We start from the raw sequence: 19848 nt of genomic DNA on the forward strand, positions 1-19848 counted from the left end.
ACCTCACCATTAGGGCTCTTGTAAACAGACGCCATTTAAAAAATATCATTGGCCACCTTTCCCAGGTGTGAGGGTCTCAGTACTAAGTGAGCCACCAAGGCTGGCGCACGTAGCATGAGCTCACAGCACTGCTGACCAGCTTGTGGTCACAGCATCTCCTAAAAATGCCATAATATGTATGTACATACTATTATTTAGTGATGATAGTATTACAGAAGACCCCTGACTGTGATAAAACTGACCAGGATTCTGATAATAGCAGGATTGTTGTGATAATTAGCGCTGTACTGGGAGGAGTAATCTTGGTGGAGAGGGAGGTAGCATTGTCTGCTGACTCTGTGTGACCACCTTTTACTGTCTGGACTCACTATACCAGCTTAGTGGTTCGCTATGGTGAACAAAACATGCAGATACTTATATATAATGTCTGTATACAGTGAATAAAAGCAAAAAATGTATGGTGGGAGGAGAATGGTGGCGAGTAAGGTGAGGTGACAGAGGGAGCGGGTCACCGCCACTGGCTGCCACTGCCACTCAGCATACCAACTTAGTGGTTTGTTATAGTGAACACAAATGTAGATACTTATATATAATGTGTATATATAGTGTAATAACAGCAAAAGGAGTGTGGGGAGAAGCCATTTTGGTGAGGGAGGTGGCGACCTCTGCATGATTTATCATGCTGCGTAGGGGTGGCAACTCTGCTGTTTGGGCACTATACCAGCTTAGATGAACAGCTATGGTGAACAGAACATAACGTTTATATATAGTGAATAAAAGCAAGAACAGTATGGTGGGAGGAGGATGTGGGCGAGTGAGGAGTCATTGAGGGAGTGGCGGTGAGAGAGAGGCTGGCAGATGTGGTGGCCACACCTCACTGCTTTTTGACTGGCAATATCAACTTAGTGGTTCGTTGTGGTAAACGAAACATGCAGATAAGTATATATAACCAGTGTATATAGTGTAATAACCAACAAAGTATTTGTTTATTGATTTATGAACATAATAATTGAATCAATAATATGCACACCATAATTTTGAGTACTGTACAGCGATGATTCACACATTATATAAATATATCACACTACACACTATTTAATAATATTACAGCAAAAAACGAAGAAAAATCAGACATTGAAACAATTAGATAATTATCTCTTTGTGGTCACTCCTTCCCGACAGCTGGCGCTGAGCAGACCACCTTCCGACGCATGCAGAGTCAGCGCCTCTTTTTTGCCAGACTTCCCTGCCCTATAGCTGGCAAAATATTCCACTTACGATTTTTTTATGATTTTTTCCGTGATCAGGGAACACAAATTAACAGATTTAGATGATTTTTTTTTTTATGCGCCTGTGGGTGACAATCGCCAAATAACCCTTAACACTATCGCGTGCTTTGGACACCGATCACGTCCACTTTTTTTCTCTTTAGTCCTAGCCGTGGACACGACTCGCGTCCACTCCAAAAATATATGTATAAAATTCATTTTTTATCCAATCGACCTCGGGATAGTTTCAAAATAAGCGCCTTTAGAATGTGCACATTTAATACCAAAATGAAAGATGTAACACGAAACTTTGTCAGAACACTTGAAAGATTATAAATACTTTTTGGGTCTAAATTTTAAATTTTAAAATATTTGTTAAAATTCTACTTATTGTGCTATTATTAGGGGACTAGTTTTAACACTTTCGCGCTTTAGATTAGAGATAACTCGTCGCCGTTTTCTCTTATGATTCTGCATAACAGCCGAGTTTTCTCGTCCATCGAAAAAATATTTCTATAAATTCCATTTTTTAACCGAAATGGATGGGGATACTTTTGTTTTGTAGGGAATTTATTTGCGAATGTTTTGGTACCAGAATGAATATTATATCACAAACTTCTATGAGTAAAAAAAAAAATACACAAAGTATGTTTGGGGGTGTGGCGAGCGTGTGGCAGTGGGTTCCCTTTAGCCGTTGATATATCCAACACGTGGGAAATATTTGTATGTGTTATGTATATGTCTGTGTAGGGAATTTTACTGCGATCACTGTCATACAAATTATAAAATGTTTCAACAAGTATAAACATGACAAACATCAAACGAACGAAAACAATGCGTTCGTTTCTGCCGCGAACGCATACTGAGCGACGTGGTTCTATATTTGGCGCTTCTCTTACACATGCTTTGTACAAATGTTATACAGTTCATCTTATAGAAAATTTTATTGCGAACACATTGGTATAAAAAAGAAATACGTACATAGAAAAGTAGGGTCGGGAAACGTATAAACTTTCCAAGCATGATTTCCCCCGTGTTTTCGCCAGTGCGCTCGCGGCTAACTACTCTCCACTTCACACACTCTTGCGGGTGGGCAATTACCTATATTAAACATTCATATGCATATGTCCGTGTAGAGAATTTTATTGCGATTCCAATGATACCAAAATTAGCGATGTAGGACAACTGTAGGCTTCGCAACCATTAAGAGAGTGGAAACATTTTGTTGCTGTTTGGCGCTCTCGGCGAGTGATCTGCATAGTTTTTTATTTGGTGTTGATACTCCTTATGCTTGGGCGGCATTTTATAGGTATGCTCTTATAGACAATTTCATTGCGAACACAGTGATACCAAATTTAAATACGTGCGCCTTCAATTATTGTCAGGACAGTCAAAAGAGTGTACACTTTTCGGTCTTACCGCGTAGGCGCGCAAAGTGCCGAAAGCATCTGGGGTATTGTTTTTTTTTGAGCGCTGAGAGCGCGAAAGTGTTAAAATGTGCACCTTTATATTGCAAACAATTTGATGCCAAAACGAGCGATGTAACACGAAAATTAATGTTATCAAACTGAACGAGTATACACATTAAGTTGTGGTGTGCAAATTGGTGCTCGTTCACGGGTAACTTTAGGCTTTGCTGCGGGAAGTCTCGCCAGGCTTTTGGATATTACAGTATATGCATATACACCTGCAGGGAATTTAACTGCGAACACAATGATACCAAAACGAACGACGTAGCATGAGACTTAAGGTGAGAAAACCAAAACGAGTACTGTATACACATTTAGGCGTCGCCGCACGCTCGCCCGCACCGTCCGCCCCATGACATCATAGTCTGCGGCGCTCACGCACCACGCACGATACTGTTAACACCACAAGGGTTAACACTTTCGCTGCCTGATGCCGCAATACGAGGCATAAAACAACACCCAGAGTTTGTGCTGATGCAAACTGTCATAAATTTAAACATTTAAAACAAAAAAATCAACCTATTGTCCAAATATGGGACTTATTTTAAAATGCGAGCCAACGTCTTCCCATTCTCTTTTTACCCCACGTGGCATCCCGACCCCGCCGTAAGGGCATCCACCCACGCTGGAGGCTTACTGTTCTCGTGACCTCACTCATGACAGACAGCAGCGGTCTTCCCTAGAGTCAAAAAAGTTTCCTCATTCTGGTTATTTTATGTCAGGTATGTTCTTGTTACATACTTTTGTGTATTTTTGTGTATTAGCCAAGAAAAATTGACTTCAAGATGTATAGTAATCAAGAACAAAGCCAATCCATGATGAAAGCAGTGAAAGACACGTATGAGAGAAAAGATATAGTGTGTTTGTCAAAAGTATAGAAAAGTGAGATTTTTATGTTCTTATATGCAAATATCCCTTCACAGCATTCTATTGCAAACGATTTGATACCAAATTGAATGACGTAGGACGAAAATTGAGGCAAGGAAACTGAATAGAGTAAACACTGAAGTGGATTTGTGTGTTCACAGGTAATGCTCGGCCTACCTTGCGGGGTGCGGCGGGTCACTGGTCGGGCCAGCGGAAGTGTTAAAAAAACAAAAATCGTGGGTAACATTCGCGGGTGTGAGAGCCTCAGTACTGAGTGAGCAACCAAGGCTGCTGCACGCAGCATGAGCTAACAGCACTACTGTTCAGCTTGTGACCACAGCACCACCTAAAAATTTTAAAATATATATATGTAACTGCTATTATTTAGCCATGATAGTATTATTACAGAAGAGCCTGGCTGTGATAAAGACTGTATAATGTTCAGATATCAGTGAACACAATGCTGTTAAAGATGTTCACAGCGCTAGCCACAGCACAATGTCATTATTTGGTCCATCTAAGAATCTTGAAACAACTTCTCATGTTCCTTTGCAAAATAAACTTGTGGAAAATTATTCATTTACAGGATTTACTGACCACGATTCTGATAATAGCAGCATTGTGTCGAGAATTAGTGATGTGTGGGGGGGGGGGAGGAATCTTTGTGAGGGAGGGGGGGGGGTGTCGTAAGCTGAGTGTGCCTGCCACTGCCACCACGTCAATTTCAAAACTGACCAATTCCCTTCTGGCTCTCCTAACTGCCTCCAAATTTACCTAGGAACTCTGCTGCATTTACAAGCATTCTTTCTTTTAAATCTATTGACATCCTTGCATTTATGGTGAACCACTAATTAACCTTGCTCTTCTTTTTAGATCATTTATCACTACCGCTGAATGAGGTAGAAAAGATACTCCGTTTTTCACTAACAACGATTATTAATAACCTGCAATTCCTAAACAAACCAGGTTATTCCTAAACAAACCAGGTTATTCCTAAACAAACCAGGTTATTCCTAAACAAACCAGGTTATTCCTAAACAAACCAGGTTATTCCTAAACAAACCAGGTTATTCCTAAACAAACCAGTCACTATAATGCATTTCTTGATATAAATTGTTAAATGTAATAGGGAAGACAATGGTACAGGCCCTACAGAGGAAAACTGCTAACAAAAAGGGCAATATAAATTTAGAGGAAAAAATAAAGATATAGCAACATATAACGTTCCGCACAAAAAGCTGGTAAATACAATGGAGAGGCAAGGTGGGATAACTAATAAAACCCCAAACCAGATTAAGTAAATATTTTACAAGACTAGTCAGAAGTTAGGATGAGACACACAAGTGGGGTCTTACAGTGATTATGGGCCCAATGCTGCTTCTACGTAAATAACTAAATGAAGGAAGTGCATTCATGCATATTTGCAGACGACACGAAGTAAATAAAAAAAAAAAAAAAAAAAAAAAAAAAAAAAAAAAAAAAAAAAAAAAAGGGGGGGGGGGGGGGGGCAGTAGTGCTGCAGGAAGATCCTGACAAGCTCCAACAGTGGGTAGTCTGGCCAATCACACTGTTAGATGCAGATGCTCAGTCTAGCGTATGAATCACAGCCATGTTAATCGGCTATCTTTTGGAGGTGTTTATGTTCTGAGAGTGTGTGTGTGTTATATTTGGCCCCTTAATGTTGAAGCATTCTCAACATACCTAATGCACCTTTGCTTTTTAACAGGGCTATTTTGCACTTCCTGCCATGTCTCTTGGTCTCATGAGGAGTTAATTCCATGTGTAGATTTAGAACCAGTCCCTCTACTATTTTCCAAGCGTAAATTATTCTCTCACCTATGCTTTAGAGAATACATATTTAAACATTTTAAAGGATCCCAAAAACTTAAGATGTTTTATCAAGTGGGTTTGGGCAATAAAAGAACTCTGCACAGTCTCCAACTTTGAATAGGGCTGTCAGTGTGCAACAATGTTCCATCCTTGAGAACAATATCATAAAATTTATCATTGCTTTGGGATCTTGCTTCAAAAGTTCTTATTATCCGCCCTGTTATTGTTCTCGCAGCTATGACACCATCTTTATTGTACTCACCTAATTGTGCTTGCGGGGGAACACAATGCTTGCATTGTGTTCTTTAACACAATAAAGTAGTTGTCATAACTGCAAGTAGTCTTCTCACATGATAACTCCAAAATATATTATACTATTGCTTTTTGCTCTATGGTGTAATTGCCATGTTTATGAACAAAGACCACCAATATTTTATGGTGAAAATATTTTAGCTAATGTAAAAACTTTATACTGCTTCCTCTTCTCTGTGCCAAGATAATGCTAAATTTTTCCCATAGAAACATGCAAGAAAATAGGAAAACCCCTATTTGTGGGAACGATATTATTGCTGGCTGTAACTTAAAAACAAACATACAGGTAGACTGAAACCCCAAACTATCTGCAAACTTTCACTTACCTATTAATGAAGACATTAATGTCATGCTTCAGTATCTTTTGAACCTTTGCCTTCATCTTCTCCTTCTCTGCTACTTCAATTTCAGCAACCTAGGTAAGTAACAAGCAAATATATCAAATTGTCAACCACAATAAATGTGGTTAATTTCATTCAGTTGGTCTTTAGACGCCTCGAACCTCCGGCCCCCAGAGAACGAAATGGTAGCTCTATCAACCACACTATGAACAGCCACAATAAGGAAGGATTCCAGAGGCAACTAATTGCTGTTCAACTAGAACTTGAAGCCTTCCCTGGGATGTAACTCAAACATTGTAAAGAGAAGGTATGTCATGACATGCCCTGCAGCAATATTAAGCTTTCACTTCTTCAAACCATTATTTCTAGCTACAATAATATATATAGATTTTGTCTCGACCACAATCCAAATGAAACGTATGTAAAACACTAAAAATAATTTTCCCACCTTAGCTGTGGATTCAACAGAGATTTTCGAGCCAAAAACTTTGATTTTGTCTGTGTCCATTGGAGTGTTGGCAATGAGAAGTTTGGCATTTTCAATACGTTTGGGCTGGTTCACACCAATCTTCTTCTCCAAGATGAACCCTAAAATAGTAAACCCATCATAAATTATCAGTTCATCATATTCGTTTATTATTTTGACATACTTTGACAATATATAGGTAAAAATAATTAAAGAAAGAAATGAGATACATACATGTAATTGTGTATGAATAAACTATCTTTACTTATATACATACAAGCTGGCTAAAGAATTAAAATATTTGCCCAGTAGTTATTACACCATAGCATATCAGGCTACAAAAGCTGATTTAGTTGCTTAGGCTTCCACATACTACATTGTTTTGAGCAGAAATTGTCCATGACAAAAACTACAACCTGTACAGCAAGCTGCTATCTTTCAGAATGACTCTTGGAACCCTCAAACACATCATTTATATGTAAATGTACTTTTTTACATTTAATGCCTTTATGTTCATCTTTGGTAAAAGATGCATACAGTACATATAATTAAGTACACAATGAACCAATCGGCAAGCATGAGAATAAATATATTTTGTAAATTCAAGCAGGTACACGTAGACTTTGCAAAAGCTTTCGACAAACATGACCACGGTGTTACTGTATTGTGCACAAAGCTTCCTAACATTGAAAGAGACTTCATTCAACATCAAATGCCAAAGACTTTTAAACACACTCCCATAAGGGGCACAACTGGCCGGACTCGTACAGTATTCAAGAGAACTCTTGAACCTTCAAAGAATACCCGATCAAGCAGGCTGTGATTCATATATCAGGCTGTGTTTCGTGTATCAGGCTGTGATTCGTGTATCAGGCTGTGATTCATGAACCTGGCTGCGATTCGTATATCAGGCTGCGAGCAGCCGCATCCAACAGCCTGATCAACCAAACCACTAACCAGGAGACCTGGTCAGAGACTGGGGCACAGGGACATTTATCGTCTAAAACCCTTCCTTTCAAACCCTTTGAGGGGGGGGGCTGTACAGACGAGCTGCGCGGCATGTGATGTTTGCTCATTTGCCCGTTTCCTTGGGTGTTTGGAGTTCTGCCACCCTGTTCGGTCTTCGGTTGCAATTTTCTTACCAAGTGGGGTTTGTTATGTTAGGCCTATCTTTCAGGGTGCCTAACTCCAGTCGATGGCAGACAAACAATACTGCCAACCACAGGGGAGAGGGGGGGGGGGGGTTCCCCAGAGGTTATTCTTGCCTCTCTGAAGGGGCCAAGATCTGGCTCGTGGTCCCCGGTAGGTGGAACTCCATTGACTAATGCCCCAGACAAATATTCACATACAGTACTGTATTAGCCTGATAGCTCCAGGGAGACAAAGGGGCTCCTCACAGAAAATTGGAGTTTTTCTTATTCAAAATGTAATAAAATTTGGGTTGCATTTGACAACAAACACATCACTTCTGCATGAATACTTATTGCTGTGTATTGAGGACAATGACGTACTGAATTAATTTGCTACTTTAATAATGTAGAATACAATCAAGGTGTTTAATTATTTTAAGAATTTTTCCATGGTATACTGTACTGTATGGAAAAAATTACAAATTTTTATTACAGTACTGGATATGTAATCATCTTGCAATAATGCTTATTTGTTGTAATTCTTTTGGAAGTGTGAGAAACTCGCTTGTCTTAAACTGTGACCCTATTGTAATCATCTATATAGTAATTACTTTTCCCATAAAAACCATGTAGCCATTTATTACAAAATTTGTCCTATCAAAGTGCTGCTCTTCATTATTTTCTCTAGTAAAGTACTTTACGCGAAATGCATATCAAGCGACACTGCTGTGGGCCCATAGAGCCACTGGGCACATTGCTCAATTTCCATATTTGCAATTTAAATAGAAATCATTTTTTTTGCTTAAACTTTAGTACAGTATTCTTATTAATGAAGTCATATGATGAAGCATTCGGGTACTGAACGGGAACCTGTTAGAATTAGAACGTGCACACACAACACACTCCAAGAGAGGAGACACGGAAAAGGCACTTAACTATAGACAAGTATCGCTAACAAACATTCCCATAAAGTACTTGAAAGAATAATCAGGTTAACCCATAAACTGCACAACGTGCCAGCAGGCCCACGTCTGGGGTGCACAATGCACCCCCAGGTATTTTTATTTTTAGTGCTCAATTAAAAACTCCTGCAGCTACATGGGGTTCACATCAGTTTCCTCAGGGCTCTTGTAAACAGACACCATCTTTAAAAAAAATCGTGGGTCACATTCCTGGGTGCGAGAGCCTCAGTACTGAGTGAGCAACCAAGGCTGGCGCATGCAGCATGAGCTCACAGCAATGCTGTTCAGCTTGTGACCACAGCATCGCCTAATAATGTCAAAATATATATATAACTATTATTTAGTCATGATAGTATTACAGAAGAGCCCGAGTGTGATAATGACTGTGTACAATGTTCAAATATCAATGATTCAATGCTGTTCACAATGTTCACAGTGCTAGCCACAGCACCACAGCATTATTTCGTCCATCTAGGATTCTTCAAATGACTTCCTAGGTTCCTTCACAAAATAAACGTGTGGTCAATTATTCATTTACAGGATTTAGTGACCAGTATTGTGATAACAGCAGGATTGTGGTGATAATTAACACTGTGCGTAGTATTGTGGTAGGAGGAATTGTGGTGAGGGAGCGAGGGAGATAATCGAGGTAACCTCACTGTGTGTGTGGCAGCCACTCTTGTTTCGCTCATCATACTAGCTTAGTGGTTTGCTATGGTGAACACATTTGTACATGGGTATATACAATGTGTGTATATAGTGTAATAACAGCAACAGGAGTATGTTGGGAGGAGCTATTTTGGGGAGGGAGGCGACGTAATCCTAGCGTCGTCTGCTGGCTGCTGTGTGATTTCTCGTGAAGAGTATGGTGGCCACTGTAAAAATTGGACAATACCGGCTTACTTGCATAGTTCTGGTGAATATAACATGTAGATAGGTATACATAACTTGTAAATAGTGTAATAAAAACAATAACAGTATGGTGGGAGGAGCAATGTTGGCAAATAATATGTTGGAGGAGAGAGGGAGACTGGCTGGTGTGGCAGCTGACACTCGCAGAGTTCTGAGTGTGTTGATGGTGAATGTACAGTGTGTGATAGTGTATAGTGTGTAAATAGATTGTATATATACATAAATTAGCACTATGCATGGGAAATATGTGCAACATGTGTACACGTGTCATGCACGTAACAGTGTCTTTGGACAGTACGGATGTTCTACTGCCATAATAGTGTGTGTTCATTACACGTTGGCACGAAAAAACAATGTATTTGGAACCGTGCGCAAAAAATGAGCAAAAACATATTCGTGGCAACTGGCTCATCTTGAGCCAGGCGCGCTAGTGGCCCCGGGGGCATACACCACGGGCGACCAGGGATTGATGATGACTTCACGCGCGAACTTACGGACCCCATAGCAGACAAAGTAAGTACAATTTCGACTTTTTGTTAACATATCCAAATTCAGGGAAGGGTTTTCGACAAACAAACAAACAAACAAAAAAAAAAATCCAGAGAATTTATTTCCTGCGCACTGGGGGGTGTCATATATGGAAGCCGAGCAGTTGAGGGGTTAAGGCTAGTTACACACCTAGAGAATATTAGGCATGTAAATAAACACTAACATGGGTTCAGGGAAGGGAAATCATACCTAACAAACCTTCTGGAATTTTATGATAAGGTAACAAGAATAAGGTAGGACATGGAAGGAAGGGCAGATTGCACATTTCTGGACTATCGGAAAGCCTTCGATATAGTACCACATAGGAGACATTCAAACTTAAGAGGCAGGCAGGAGTACAGTAAGTGGAAAATCTAACTTGGGCAAGGAACTGTCCAACAGGAAGGAGCCAGAGAGTAACAGTAAGGGGCAAAAAGTCAGACTGGCAACCAGTCCAAGTGGGGTACCTCAAGGATCGCTCTGGGACCTGTTCTATTTCTAATATACGTAAACGACATACCTACACGAGTAGAATCCTGTATGTTTATATTCGCGGATGACACAAAATTTATGAGAAGAGTTGTGACAGATGAGGATTGTAAGATCCTCCAAGAGGACTTTTAATAGGTTCCAGAGAAGTTCAGAAATGGCTACTGGAGTTCAACATGAGCAAATGTAAAATTATGGAGACAGGATTAGGGACAGTACACAATGAAGGGAAACTATTTACCTGTGATGATTCGGGAAAGACCTGGGAGTGAATGTAACACCTAATCTAACTCCTGAGGCACATATAAATAGGATAATGACAGCAGCATACACTATGCTGGCAAAGGTTATAACATCATTCAGAAACCTAAGTAAGGAGGCATTTAGGGAGCTTTACACTGCCTATGTGACTCCTAAGAGTATGATGCGCCATCATGGAGTCCCCACCTGAAGAAACACACAAGGAAACTGGAAAACGGTCAGAAGTTTGCAACGAGGCTCGTCCCAGAGTTACGAGGGATGGGGGTATAAAGAGCAACTGAAGGGACTGAACCTGATGACACTAGAAAAAAAGGATGGAGCAGGGAGATATGATAGAAACAAAAAATACTTAGGGGGCTTGACAGTGGAAAGAGACAGTATTCAGTGGGAACATTTTAACACAACATGGGGATATGGGTGGAAGATGGAAACGAGTCAGATGTTAGGAAGTTTTCTTTTAGTGAGAGTAGTGTGGAAATGGAACGAACTTGAGGAGCAGGTTGCGAGAGAATAATTGTATTCGTAATTTCAAAACTAGATATGATAGGGATATAGGACAGGAGCCATTGCTTTAAACAACCGGTGGCTAGAAAGGCGGGATCAAAGAGCCAATGCTCAATCTTGCAGGCACAAATTGAAAACACAAATAGGCAAGTACACACACGACCTTACAATATATACCACATCGTCTCTACTAAGGGTGTTCATGATATAGAGCACAGGTAGTGCCACCATGTCGTTGTGCAAGGATTAAGGCACCTGTTTGCGGGTTACCCAGGAGGGGAATGGTCATTTTGATGTTCTCATAGATCACAGCACCTCTACTGCGAGGGAGTTGGGTCTTAATGATACAGATCACAGCATCCCTACTGGGAGAGCGTTGGGTCCTAATGATATAGATCACAGCATCCCTACTGGGAGAGCATTGGGTCCTAATGATATAGATCACAGCATCCCTACTGGGAGAGTTGGGTCCTAATTATATAGATCACAGCATCCCTACTGGGAGAGTTGGGTCCTAATGATATAGATCACAGCATCCCTACTGGAAGGGAGTTGGGTCCTAATGATATAGATCACAGCATCCCTACTGGGAGAGTTGGGACCTAATGATATAGATCACAGCATCCCTACTGGAAGGGAGTTGGGTCCTAATGATATAGATCACAGCATCCCTACTGGGAGAGTTGGGACCTAATGATATAGATCACAGCATCCCTACTGGAAGGGAGTTGGGTCCTAATGATATAGATCACAGCATCCCTACTGGAAGAGCGTTGGGACCTAATGATATAGATCACAGCATCCCTACTGGCAGATCCTCACAATATAGACCACAACATCTCTACTGGGCTACTAGGCGGGGGTGGGAAAAGGGGGGGGGGTTGGTGTCCCTTGTGATAGAGCTCCCTTCAACACCATAATCTTACCTTCATCAAGGAACGAATCCCCAAGGGTGCCACCCTGCCTCTTAATGATCTGGATTGCTTCAAGGTTGCCAGAACCTTTAAGTCTTAACACAGCATCAACAGTCAACTGAGCAAAGAATTCCTTGTGTTGAGAAAGGATCTTTGAGCTGAGGGTAGTTTTGGCAATCTGTAAGACAATAACATTTAAATTTTAAGCACTTTTATTACGAATCAACTATCAGATCAAAATATTTATACACTAATACAATGTTTAAAACCCACTTGCCTCTGGTTCAATCAAATATCTTGTAGCAAAGAAGCAATAACATCCTAAACCAATCTGGCTATTGATTACCTCATCCTGCATTTCATACCTTGTGGTGGTTCTGCTCCCTTGGACCAGTCATCTTAGTTAAGGGCTCAGTCATACTGGTGCTTGCCTGTCACAGTCCCACTGAAGAACCCCACCAGTTGATCACGAACCCTTTAGGAGGCAGGTATCAAGTTCCCTACTCAACACTATCACATGATGAAAACTAGATGACACGATGAAAAGCTAGCGAGCTCACTGTACCTCTATGTTTTAATGAGACTATTTTATAGATTTCCACTTGCCTCCAGCTCTCTTTTAGAGATTATTTTAGTGAGCAGATTTGATATTAGTCACTTATTTCCCAGACACAGGCTTACAGCTCTCTTTCCACAGCTCATCTTGAGCCATACACAATCCACCCATTGGCTTGAAAATCAAGTCTCAAATTACGGCTGGTGAACAGCACTGATCAATTATGGATCAATGCCAAGCATCCATCCCTCCCTGTTCAGGGCTTGAACTTGGGCAGATATTGCTCACGAGGTGTGTGGGACAATGGCCCCATTCCTTACACCACAGGGCAAAGCAATATTGTGTTTTAACATGAAGCAGGCAGTTTACAGAAAACAGCTCATATAGATTTGCCTCTTCTTCTGAAACCCAAATGACATAAGTGTTTTCTTTATCTTGAGGTTATCTTGAGATGATTTCGGGGCTTTAGTGTCCCCGCGGCCCGGTCCTCGACCAGGCCTCCACCCCTAGGAAGCAGCCCGTGACAGCTGACTAACTCCCAGGTACCTATTTACTGCTAGGTAACAGGGGCATTCAGGGTGAAAGAAACTTTGCCCATTTGTTTCTGCCTCGTGCGGGAATCGAACCCGCGCCACAGAATTACGAGTCCTGCGCGCTATCCACCAGGCTACGAGGCCCCTTTATATTTCTTAATATGCCTGCCAGTTTTGCTCTTAACATTTTACCCCTCTTAATTGCTCGTAGTGAGGATAGGGAGTCAGAAATAATTAAGCTGTCTACTTCAGTGTTGTCAATAATTTCGAGTGCTACCAGTATCGCTACCAACTCGGCTTGCATTGTGGACGCCCAGTTACTAATTCGGATATTTCTTTGAATTGTGCTGCCATCGGGCTGATGAGCAATAACAGCACTTCCTGCCCTCCCTGTAGCTGTATTGAGTGATCTGTCAGTGTATATGGTCTGTGCAATGTTGTTTTCAGCTTGTATATTGTGAATGTGTTCTATGGTGCTTAATTTAGCAGCAAGCTGAGCATGAGGGTTGCTTGTGATTAGTTTCTTGGTGGGGTATGCAGGGGTCAGGATGTCAAAAGGTACTATCTGCCAGGGTGGAAGGAAGTGTTGTACTCTTTCATCTGTATATACATCGTGCAGTCCCATCATTTTAATACGAGTGGCAGTTCTTTGAATCCATTTAGACTCGCTAGTTCCATTTCGTATGTGTTCTAACAGTGCAACTGACACAACGTTGTTTTTGTTATCATGCAGCAGCTTTAGTCCCATCATAAGATAGTTTGCAATCAAGTAATAACGTGCTTGTCTTGGAAGCTAGACGTAGATATAAAAGAATACTTAGCAAGAGGGTAAATATAAAAATGTTGTGGATTCCTTCTCACATTGGCATGCAGGAACATGACAAAGTTGACACCCTTGCTAAGGCTGCAGTAAATAAAGACAGTATTGAACGTAATCTTGAGTTATCAAATAGGTCCCTTAAAAGTGTCATTAGACGAGAACTCCTGGATTTGAAGAAAGTAGAACAGTGCAAACTGGAACTAGCAGGTCCATTGTTCATCACAATGAAATGTGTGAAGTAAAACATGTGTATGGGGCAAGTAACAAAGTCAGTAGACTAACAGATGTTGTCACAGCTCGTATAAGACTTGGCTACAAGTATCTCTGGCAGTTCAGCTTGTATAGGGATCTAGATGAAGTTAAGTGTAAAGTGTGTGGACATAGGCAGGGACACACTCAAACACTATATCTTTCATTGTTGTAAAATTGAGCCTTTTAGAGATAAATCTAAGCTCACTCTGTATGATATGGCAACTTATCTTATTACCATGGATAAATTACCTGAAATCCTTGCACTGTACCCACATTTTGCTTCCAGTAGTTGAACGACATATGAGATTCAGAAACAAGTAGTGTATTGTGAGGACTAATAATAAACAGAAGCTCCCCTATGACTCTGTAATATCCCCATTGGCCAGAACTATTATGCATTAGCGATAATTAACCTACCATTAATGTATGATGACTTACTGTAAATATGTAGCTCTTGTAATAGCACTTTCTCTGTAACTAGCTGACATTGTATCTATAAGGTGTGAAGGATTGAAGAAATTGTTTATGTAATAATCTAAGATGAGGTCTGATAAAGACCTTTTGTGCCCTCTGTAATGCTTTTGCACTACCGCTCACAGGATGAGTATGGGGTGCACAATAAACTAGCCGCCTTCGGCGGCAACAATCAATCAAACCCCTCTTGATAGTCTCTACATTACTGCCATGAATAAAGTTCCAAATTATTTCAATCTTGGCCCTTACTTCCCTTGCCCCTTGCCTACATATACAACTTTTCCATCAGTTTCAACCAGCTTTCATGCTTTTATCTTCCTCCCGGGATGTTGTAGCACATAAAGGACAGGTTACAAATGACTACTACCGCAATCTTGGGTCTTCATTGTTACCATATCTAATATGTATGCCTACAGGTTGGTTCCTTCTGGCACAGTTTTTCCTCAAAACCGTAGTACGCACAGCATTTCGGGCAAGTCCTAAATCCTAATTTTCCCCGGAATACAGCCCGTCAAATCGTTTACCAACCAGGTACCCATTCACTGCTGGGTGAACAGAGACTACAGTTAAGGATTGGCATCCAGTCTATCCTCCCCAGCCAGGATACGAAACCAGGCCAAAGCGCTCACGATGGGCTGGGCAAGTGTTTTACCACTGTGCCACGGGGATTGCCATTTCTCTGGATTATTTACATGCATATGTGTATAAATGTTTGTGTATGTATGTATACATGTACACACTGCCTAAACCAACTTGTGGATCATCAAGCAAAGTGATTAAGTCTGAACATGTTCAACTATCAACATACAGAATCTTAAAACAACTACAAAAAGCTAATTTTTTCTTATGTTCTTTGAATTCAACTAACCTTTAGTAAATCTTCTCTGAACTTGGCTGGATTGGCAGAGTTATCCTGAGAAGAGTTTGTGAGAGCTTCACGAGCCACGTCTGTGGCCTTGCGGTACCCAGTTATGATGGTCTGTGGATGGATGCGCATCGACACCAACCTCTCTGCTTCTCGCAGCAGCTCAGAAGCCAGAACAACCACGGACGTTGTACCATCTCCCACCTGAAACATTACGTGCATACAACTCATCAACAGGAGGAAGAGGTGGAGGAAGTAGGAAAACAATGAGCAAGACGGATACCAAAAAATGAGTGAAGAGAAGATGAAAATGAAGAAATAGTAGTAGTGAAGAGCATGGAGGAGGAGAAAAAGAGTGAAGAACTACAGAACTGACTAATAAAAGAATGAAGGAAAAAAAGTGGAGGTGTACTGGGGTTGATATCAAAAGGTGTTGGTAACAAGTAATGTTATCCTTCAGCTTATCTTGCCATTGTTAGGCACAATTTATCAGGCACTGTACAACAGAACAGGAATTCTCTTGAAGGAACCCTAAGATGTTAAAAGTTAATCCTAGTGATTTGAAACCTCCCTTTATAGAGTTTAGGCAGACTTATTTTATATTCTGTAATGAGAGAAAATATGAAGGGGACAAATGTATTAAGGAAATAACAGCACTGCAACCACACAGTATTATATATATAGTTAAAAACAGAAGACAACAGCTATAAATTAAACAAGTCTATTTGAAAACATTCGAGTAAAAACTGTTGGAAATTGGTTTGTGGCTTAATAGAACAAAGTGCTGGGTAACATAATTGGCATGGGGGGGGGGAGGTTGCTGGATTGTTTAAAACGAAGCTTAGGCATATACACATGACTAAGTACAGGAGGATACAAATAGGAGCTATTATGTCCTGGAAAATATTCACAATTACTAGTTTCTCACAGTCAGCCATGTCTGTCCATCTTCCAAGCCTTTTCTTCTTCTTAGGAAATCCTTCTCCTAACTCAACATGTTCTTTATTGCATATTCTCGCCTATCTACCATCACTCGTTCAGCTGGCACAAACTAGAAGTGTGCCGGTGGTACTGACCTATTTTGTACTGTTAGCAAAAGTCATTAGACCACAAAATGTGGGATAATAATGAAGGAGACTTTTGCCGATATTCACTGAATTATATACATAAGGAATGAGCAATCTTTGTACTTTTGCGAGTCTGGTGGATGTACGAGTGTTCAATTCAGGAAGAGTCTGCCAAACTGACAGAAAATTATGAGAGTACTAATGAACATTTCTACAATTAATGTAGGAATAACCTATAAATGTAGCCTTACCTCATCATCCTGGGTCTTGCTAATATCTACCAAAATCTTGGCAGCTGGATTATCCACACCAATGTTCCTCAAGATTGTGGCACCATCATTTGTTACTTCGATCTGACCTGTTGAACCATTCATTATTTAGCATTAAATCTTTTACGCCTATACTCACTAATTCATAAATAAGAGCCTACCCCCCCTTCCCCTTTACAAGTACCTATATGATTATGATTGTATAGTTACAAGAAAAGAAGCTATTGTATGTCGTGGTAAAAGAAGCTATTGTATCCGAATGTATTCGTTAGAAAGACGACAGGAGAGATCAAATAATATACAAGTGGAAAATACTGGAGAGCCAGGTCCCAAATCTGCACAGTAAAATAACAATGTATTGGAGTGAACGATATGGAAGAAACTGCAGAACAGAACCAGTGAAGAACAGGGGTGCCATAGGCACAATTAGAAAGAACTGTATAAACATCAGAGGTCCACAGTTGTTCAACATACTCCCAGCAAGCATAAGAAATATTGCCGGAACAACTGTGGACACCTTCAAGAGGAAAGTAGATAGTTTCCTCCAAGGAGTGCCGGACCAACCGGGCTGCGGTGGGTATGTGGGCCTGCGGGCCGCTCCAAGCAACAGCCTAGTGGACCATCCTCTCAAGTCAAGCCTGGCCTCTGGCTGGACTTGGGGAGTAGAAGAACTCCCGGAACCCCATCAACCAGGTATCAACCAGGTGGTGATCCACCTTTATTAGCTTTACGATAATTTAAGAGATTTCCAGTGGTTTCAAACACCATGTCAGAAATTTCCGACACCCCAAATACTAACCCTAGACACAATAAGGTACAATACGTTGAGTCAAGACGCTAACTTTACTAACCATATTAATAATCTAATAATTGAAAGTTTATTAGTTCTAGAACATGCAGAGGGATGGCTGCATCAGCTGTCATATGTTCATGGTGACTATTCTTTTGCCTAACACTTGATAACACTCCGTCTGCAATCTGCTTTCAAATGATGGCTGCTTTCAGATGGCTGTGATTGCCATCTTAGATAGAGTTTAATCAATAACTAGATCGAATTCTTTGATTTCCTCTTTAAAGTAAAATTTCAAACCACCGTGAATAAGTGTTTCATGGAGGAAGAGGAATGCTCATACTGGGAAATCTATCTTAATATAACACTTCCTAAATTACTTAATTCTTTGCGGTAAAACATCAGAAATAGTATAAAACTGTTCAATTGAGGATAATAAAATCACTCATATATTAGCACTTGCCTCCTCTCGTATGTAAATTTACACAGAAAAGAGGTGCCGTAACTATCAGCTGTGAGGGAGGAGGTAAAACGCCGCACACCAGGAACGAGAGTTAGCACACGGCGCTGGTGACAGACGGACGACAGTCCACTTAATCATTGTAAATCTAAATTTAAATAAACAACTGCAAGAAAATTCCCCACACACCACCTAGAGTTTACACCCAGCAGTAAAATGACTAAATACAGTATACGAGTTTTCTGTATACCATCATCTTCCTGTAGTTCACAACTGGGACCTTTCAATCCTAGCTTCAAAACTTCTGTAATTTCGCACATGCACTTACAATATACATGTTTATCGTATCCTAGTTATCCAGTTTGCACTTGTCCGAAACTTATATTCCCTAATGACAACCTGCCAGAACAACCGTGGACATCGAGAGAGAAAACTTGATAGTTTTCTTCAAGAAGTGCCAGACCAACCAGGATGTGGTGGATACGTGTGCCTGCGGGCCGCTTCAAGCAACAGCCTGGTGGACCAAGCTCTCACAAGTCAAGCCTGGCCTCGGGCCGGGCTTGGAGAGTAGAACCCCCCCCCCCCAGAACCCCATCAAGCAGGTATCAAACCCTTATTTTTATAAATTATGTTTAGTTCTTTAAATCACTTTTAAATATTATTTAACTTTTGCTAATTTATACTGTGAGATACCAGATTTAGATACCAGAGCCATAACAAAACTGAAAATGAATAACAAAATATTGTGAACATTTTTAACTTTTCTCCATCTATGTACTTGAAAACTATGTAATTAAATATTCCAATGATTTCTTGTTGTGTCTGTGAATTTGTATTGCGTTCAGACCTGTTTACTCATGAACATACGGAATCTGCAAACGTACATAAACATTTTTAATATCTGTATAACAAATTTTTTATACCTTCACTTCTTCCAATTGCAACAAGAATTTTGTCCATGCCTCTCGGCCCCAGAGTTGAGCGAACCAAGTCCCCAACAGCAATAGCACCAATGAACGAGGAGAGGCGAGCCGTTTCTGAACGTTCCTCCTCAGCCTCCGCTCTCATAATCTGAACAGGATTAAGTGCCAAAGCCTGAAAAAAAAAACAAGAATTACGATTACATTACATTTTAATGTCGTGTCACAATTTGACGCTAATTCTTTAGGTTCTAAAAATTATATCAATATCATCCAAACCATCAGTAGTGTTCAAAATTATACTAGAAACCGCTTCAGCTCCCTTAACTGCCCATAGCCCCTTAAGGCACTCTCAGGGTTGTGCAGTTTTGATTTAATTAAACCACATTTTCATGTTTTCATCAATCTTTGTTATTTAAAATGAAAATGGTTGAGTTTGGAAACATTGACATTAAAATTAGCTGAACATTTATATAAACAACAAAAATACTGTACGTCCTTAACTGCACCATAAAATTTGCCATAACAGGTGCACACTCCATGAGTTAAGTACCTTCCAAGTCTTCCAAATTAGGTATACAGTACTGTA

At 40.4% G+C, this 19848-nt stretch overlaps 1 protein-coding gene across 2 annotated transcripts in view; it reads right to left on the reverse strand.

Moving 5' to 3' along the window:
- The window catches only part of LOC123757298 (chaperonin containing TCP1 subunit 2), a 54334-nt gene that overhangs the window by 30711 nt on the left and 3775 nt on the right, over positions 1 to 19848 (reverse strand). For both annotated transcript variants that reach the window (XM_045740857.2, XM_045740856.2), the window contains exons 2-7: positions 19263 to 19434; positions 17072 to 17178; positions 15757 to 15957; positions 12266 to 12431; positions 6536 to 6675; positions 6073 to 6161 (exon numbers count right to left, since the gene is read on the reverse strand). In XM_045740857.2, the coding sequence (XP_045596813.1) occupies positions 6073 to 6161; positions 6536 to 6675; positions 12266 to 12431; positions 15757 to 15957; positions 17072 to 17178; positions 19263 to 19434 (875 nt within the window). The remainder of the gene's footprint in view (positions 1 to 6072; positions 6162 to 6535; positions 6676 to 12265; positions 12432 to 15756; positions 15958 to 17071; positions 17179 to 19262; positions 19435 to 19848) is intronic.

The sequence above is a fragment of the Procambarus clarkii genome, chromosome 13 (assembly GCF_040958095.1).
Source record: "Procambarus clarkii isolate CNS0578487 chromosome 13, FALCON_Pclarkii_2.0, whole genome shotgun sequence".
NCBI classification, from domain to species: domain Eukaryota; kingdom Metazoa; phylum Arthropoda; class Malacostraca; order Decapoda; family Cambaridae; genus Procambarus; species Procambarus clarkii.